Genomic DNA, 6,000 nt, shown 5'->3' on the forward strand with positions numbered 1-6,000 from the left:
TAGGATTACGTAAACCTTACTTCCTGATTACTCCGTAATCATTTAATACACATATTAAATCTCAGAGACTATGGAAATAGATCTTTTCTCATTTTCAGGTGGACTAGTTAACAGTAGCCGATTGTATTGACCTCTGCTTTTCGGTTTCTCTTCAGCATTTCTTACACGGAAGCTGTGGAGATCTTAAAGCAGGCGTCCCAGAACTTCACCTTCACCCCAGAGGTAGTATTTATGTTTGAGTATGTGTGTATATCAAAATGTTTTTCCTCATCCTTATCTTATTATTATTTAAAATAGTCTTATTTCTCTTATTGGCAGGGTGCAGGATTTGCTCTTCTATACATTGGCTTTTTATATTTGCTCAGCCTTGTTGAAATATTTATAATGAATGATAATTTTGAAGTAGAATTGTATCATTTGTAATAGCAGTGACTAAAGGGTTATACAGAAGTTTCCCAAGTGTAGGAAGACAAAAATCCTTTAAAAGAATGGCAACCATAGACTATTAGTATAGAAATCAACTATTTCAGTGTTTCCCAAAGTACATTCTGAATGATGTTAACAGGTGGCAAACAAAAGAGGTTAAATGATCAAGTTTAAGCAACAATTGAACAGGTTTCTTTTCCTATTTATAGTCTTCCCATTTGTGATCCACTTTGGAAAACACTGAATTGCTTTGGGTTTTTTTAAGAATGCCTTTATTTTATTGGCAAAGGTGTAAGTACAGAGAGGCTACATGATTCATCGGTGAGCATGCACATAATGTTAGAGGCAAGTCTCCTCATTCCTATGCCAATACTTCTTCTCGATAATTAAGGTATTGCCAGACAAGTGGGAGTAATAAGATAATGTTCAGTACAGTAATATCTTTGTCTTCAAACTATTCCTTACACCAGTCCCAACCCCAGTTAAGTCAGATCCTCTATAATAGTTATATTTATAATCAATTAATTTCTTTGCATAATTTTGTATTTAGTGTTTGTTTCCTACTCTGCAAGCTTCATGAAGTTAAGGGTTCTATTTTTCTTACTATATCCAGTACCTAGCATGGAACCTGAGATTTAACAGGCACATTAGTATTTGCTGAATAAATAGATGAACAGTGTTATTAAATATTCATCAAGGAACATCTGATATATCAGTTGACTCTTTTAGTTTAAAAAATTTCACTGAGAGAAGCCATCTGGCCAAAGATGGACTCAATATTAGAAATATTATCTTTCATCATTTAATTTCCTGAGACTTAGGAACAGTAACTATAGAAGACGTTCTAGGCAATATTAATAAAACTGTGATCCTGAGGTCAGTTTTTATACACTGTGGAAAGCACACTTTTTTTTTTTCCTGCAGATGCTATTCATCTGCTAAATGCTGCTCCCTCAGACAGGGGCAGAGAGCATAGTGTTTATCTACACATTTCAGCTTTCATCTTTCCAGGCCTGTGGATGTTCTTGCTAACACATACCTCTCTAGTTTAGTTATCTGTGCAACCTCAGCAGACAGCTCCACACATCGCTGATCCTCAGGGAGAGAACTGATACAGGTTATTTTCGGGTCCTGCATTGTATATTTCAGCTCTGTCTTCTCCTTTGTTGATTTTTTTTTCTCATTGCAGTGGGGTGTTGATCTACATACTGAACATGAAAAGTACCTGGTGAAGCACTGTGGCAACATACCAGTCTTTGTCATTAATTATCCATTAGCACTGAAGCCTTTCTACATGAGGGACAATGAAGATGGGCCTCCGCACACAGTAAGGAACAACCAAACAAATCGGATTAGTCATCTCAGAGCCTGGGTTTTCCCCTTGGCTTAATTTTATTTATCCTTTGGCATATTTTCTTTAATTAAGTTTCTCAAAGTCATCTCTAAAAAAGTATTCACAAAGAAGATCCCAATTTTCTATAAACGTACTCCCTCATATCTATGACAAAGGTGTCCTTAATTTGGCAGATGCACATGTAGGTGTGTTTTGTTTTTTAAGTAACTAAGAGGAAATAGCCTAGAGCACTGCATAGCAATGCCAGGTCTACTGCCAGGCTAAGTGCTGGATAGGAGACTATAGAGGTGGGGGAGTGTGCTGGGCGAGAGGCCATTGCAGTGGCAAAGGAAGAGCCAGCTGGCAGAGCAGGAGGCTGTCTGATAGAGATAGTGAGGGGCTCTGGGGGATCCAGAAGGTCTGGGTGACTCTTCTGATTCGACTGTCTCTCTGTTCTCTATAGCCTTTCTCATCATGGCTTCTTTTTTCACCCTTAACTTTAATTGTTTTTTTTTTAATTTTTCTGGTTTACTTTGGGGGGGGGGGTCCTCTTCTTTGCTCTTTTACTAAGTTATCAATATATAAAATAGGAATATATTTATTGAATAGTTACATACTTAATATCATTAACTGTAAAAGTCTATGATATAAATATATTTATCTCAAAAAAGGTCCAAAAACTTGGTGCTTTCCACTTGTCTTTAGATAAATGCCAGTAGAAAAATGTAAATCAAGGCCCACCAGTAAATAAAACGTCCCCATCTCAGAGTGTACGAGGTTGTCTATTTGAATGTGTTTCCTGTTTCCTCTTACTACTAGTAAAACAATAGTAGCCACCAATTAGGAGATTCCTATGAGGCAAGCATGACCATCTCATCTCTAAGTACCGAAACAACCCTGCCAAGAAACTTACTCTTTGTCCCATTTTAGAGATGAAAAACAGGGGTGTAAAGGCATTGATTGCATTTCCCAAGACTACAAAGGCAGTGAGTGATGGAGTTGGCATTCAGACCTGATGGTCTCGCTCTGAGGTCTGTGTTCTTCTCTACTCTGTCTCACTGCCTCAGAATCACAAACATCGAGTTACACGTTAGCCCGTTATTTTACTCATCCCCACCTTTCACGCGGCATTATCCAAATCCAGTGAGCAGCCCAATTGATTTATGATTCCCATTTTTCTTTTCCCTGTCAATCCTCTGATATAATTGATTTTGAGAAATGAATTGGCCAACAGGTTGGCAGCAAAGCATAAACATAGGGCAAATATTATTTGATCCTAAATAACTCGATATTAAGTCCACATCTCAAAACGGAGGACTATGTCCGTGTCTCTTGGCTTTCTTATCATTCCATCACATCCCACTCCCACCCCCCATGCACACACACCATGTATTCTTGCGCAATTTCCCTAGATTGAGCCCTTTTCATTGATTCCATTTATAACCTGCTGAAGATTTTCTTTCTCTAAAGATTTTCCTGGGTTACCCAGTCACCTTGATTCTTCTTTCTCTGGATTTTTATAGCATTTAAAGAATTAGTAAAACTGGTAGCATTATGTCTATTTTTTGTAGCTTCTGTATAAGTTTTGCTTTCGGAAACGAAATTAACTTTTTTGGGATGGCGAGTCAGTTTCTGATAGCTACCATGGGACCTACAGTTCATTCCTCCTTCCCACGGCCACCCCTGTCTCTGAAGCAGCACTTTCTAGAGTCAGTAATAATTCCATGTTATTCAGCCCAACACACTTTTAACAGTGTTTATCTGACTTCTCCCCTCAGTGTTGTTCAGCAGTATCGTTGACTTTCCTCTTCTTAAAACTTCCTCCTCCCTTGGCTTCTGTGGCATCGCATTCTCCCAGTTTTCCTCCCTTCTCAGGAGGTTTTCCTTTCTCAGTCTCCTATGCAGGTTCTTCCTCACCTACTAATCCATTAAATGTTGGAATTCCTCAAGGCTCCATCCTAGGTCTTTTCTCCCCACAGGTGATTTCATCTGTGCCCAAATTTGCTATTTATTTTCAGATAACTCAGAAATGTATCTCTCTAACCCAGACTTGTCTGGGCTCTGCACTCATACTGCCATCTACATATCTCAAAAGCCTCCCAAACTTAACATATGCAAATTGACCCCATGATTGCTGATCTTCTCCTGTCCTCTGACAAAATTTGATCTTCTTTTTGTATCCTCTGTTCATCTAATTGTATAAGCCAGGTAACAAGACATTTTCAAAGTATCTCTTGCTTTCCATATTGAGGTTATTTCTAAATTCTGTCATTTTTATGCTCCTAAATGTATCTCAAATCCATCCACTTCTCTGCATTTCCACTTTTACCTTTTTAGATTAAGACAGCACCATCTCTTGCCTGGTTTACTTCAGTAGCCTCCTGGCTGGTCTTCCTGTATCTATTCTTCCTCCTTGGGGTCAGTTTTCCCCGTTGTGCATGAGCTTTTAGAAAATGTAAATCAAATCAAAACAGCAATGAGGTACCATCTCACACCTGTCAGACTGGCTATCATCAACAAATCAACAAACGACAAGTGCTGGAGAGGATGTGGAGAAAAAGGAACACTTGTGCACTGCTGGTGGGAATGCAGACTGGTGCAGCCACTATGGAAGACAGTATGGAGTTTCCTTAAAAAACTGAAAATGGAACTCCCATTTGACCCTGTGATCCCACTTCTAGGAATATATCCCAAGAAACCAGAAACACCAATCAGAAAGGATATATGCACCCCTATGTTCATAGCAGCACAATTCACCATAGCTAAGATCTGGAAACAGCCTAAGTGCCCATCAGTAGATGAATGGATTAGAAAACTGTGGTACATCTACACGATGGAATACTATGCTGCTGTAAAAAGGAAGGAACTCTTACCATTTGCAATGTCATGGATGGAACTGGAAAGCATTATGCTAAGTGAAATAAGCCAGTCAATAAAGGAAAAATACCACATGATCTCACTCATTCATGGACAATAGAGACCATTATAAACTTTTGAACAATAATAGATACAGATGCAGAGCTGCCTCAAACAGATTGTCAAACTGCAGCGGGAAGGCTGGGGAGGGTTGGGGGGCAGGAGGTAGGGGGGTAAGAGATCAACTAAAGGACTTGTATGCATGCATATAAGCATAACCAATGGACATAAGACACTGGGGGATAGGGGAGGCTAGGGGACTGTCTAGAGCGGGGGGATAAAATGGACACATATGTAATACCCTTTGTAATACTTTAAGCAATAAAAAAAAAAAGAAAATGTAAATCTGATCATGTTATCTCCCTTCTTATCTCCCTTCTTAAAACCATTCAGTGGCCTCTCACCGCTCTTTTTTTTTTTTTTTTTTAATTGGTGAGGGGGCGGGGGAGAGAAAGAGAGAGAGAAATATCTATTTATTGTTCCACTTATTTATGCATTCATTAGTTGATTCTTGTATGTGCCCTTACCAACCCGAAACCTTGGTGTATCGGGACGATGCTTTAACCAACTGAACTACCAGGCCAGGTTCTTAGGATAAAAGTCAAAATCCTTCACATGGCCTACAAGCCCCAGTGCAGCCTGGCTGCTCCTGTCTCTCTCCAGATGCACTGTGGTGCTCCCCTTTGTTCTCTCTGTTCATCCACACTGCCCTTCTTCCATGTCTTTAGACAGACTTGCAGCATTTTCTCTCACTACAGTATCTTTGTATCCCCTCAATCTACAAGCTGCTTCTTCACCTAAGTAGTTTTACTTACTCTCCAGGTCTCCGTGCAGTCTTCATTTCCCAGAGCAGCCTTGCAACCTGAGTCAGACACCTCTGTGAGATACTATAGTGGTACCGTATCAAATTTCAGTCCCAGAACTACTAACTCTTACTCTATCACAATCCTTAACACAGTTTTAATTTACACTTATTTGTATGACTCTTTAATTACTGACTCTTTCCTCTGTGCCAAAGGACTTGAGGACCTCTTTTTCACTCACCAATGTAACCATAGTGCCTAGCAATGCCTGGGACATAGCAGGCACCTCATATCTATTTGATGATAGATAGGTGATGGGATGGCTGGGTGAATGGAGCCCAACACAGTTTTAGACACACAGTGGACAAGTAGTGAGTGAGTGACTTGGCTTGCTATGGAAATTTCTGGGAAGCTAAAGAGCAGCTTTTACTCTAAATTTTTTGAGTGATAGCAACACGATCTAAAGCAGTGGTTCTCAACCTTCCTAATGCTGCGACCCTTTAATACAGTTCCTCATGTTGT

At 39.6% G+C, this 6,000-nt stretch overlaps 1 protein-coding gene across 2 annotated transcripts in view; it reads left to right on the top strand.

Annotated features, from left to right (window-relative positions):
* The window catches only part of NARS2 (asparaginyl-tRNA synthetase 2, mitochondrial), a 122,340-nt gene that overhangs the window by 98,728 nt on the left and 17,612 nt on the right, over positions 1-6,000 (top strand). For both annotated transcript variants that reach the window (XM_059708329.1, XM_059708330.1), the window contains 2 exons: positions 156-222; positions 1,616-1,753. In XM_059708329.1, the coding sequence (XP_059564312.1) occupies positions 156-222; positions 1,616-1,753 (205 nt within the window). The remainder of the gene's footprint in view (positions 1-155; positions 223-1,615; positions 1,754-6,000) is intronic.

Source organism: Myotis daubentonii, chromosome 9 (assembly GCF_963259705.1).
Source record: "Myotis daubentonii chromosome 9, mMyoDau2.1, whole genome shotgun sequence".
Lineage (NCBI taxonomy): Eukaryota > Metazoa > Chordata > Mammalia > Chiroptera > Vespertilionidae > Myotis > Myotis daubentonii.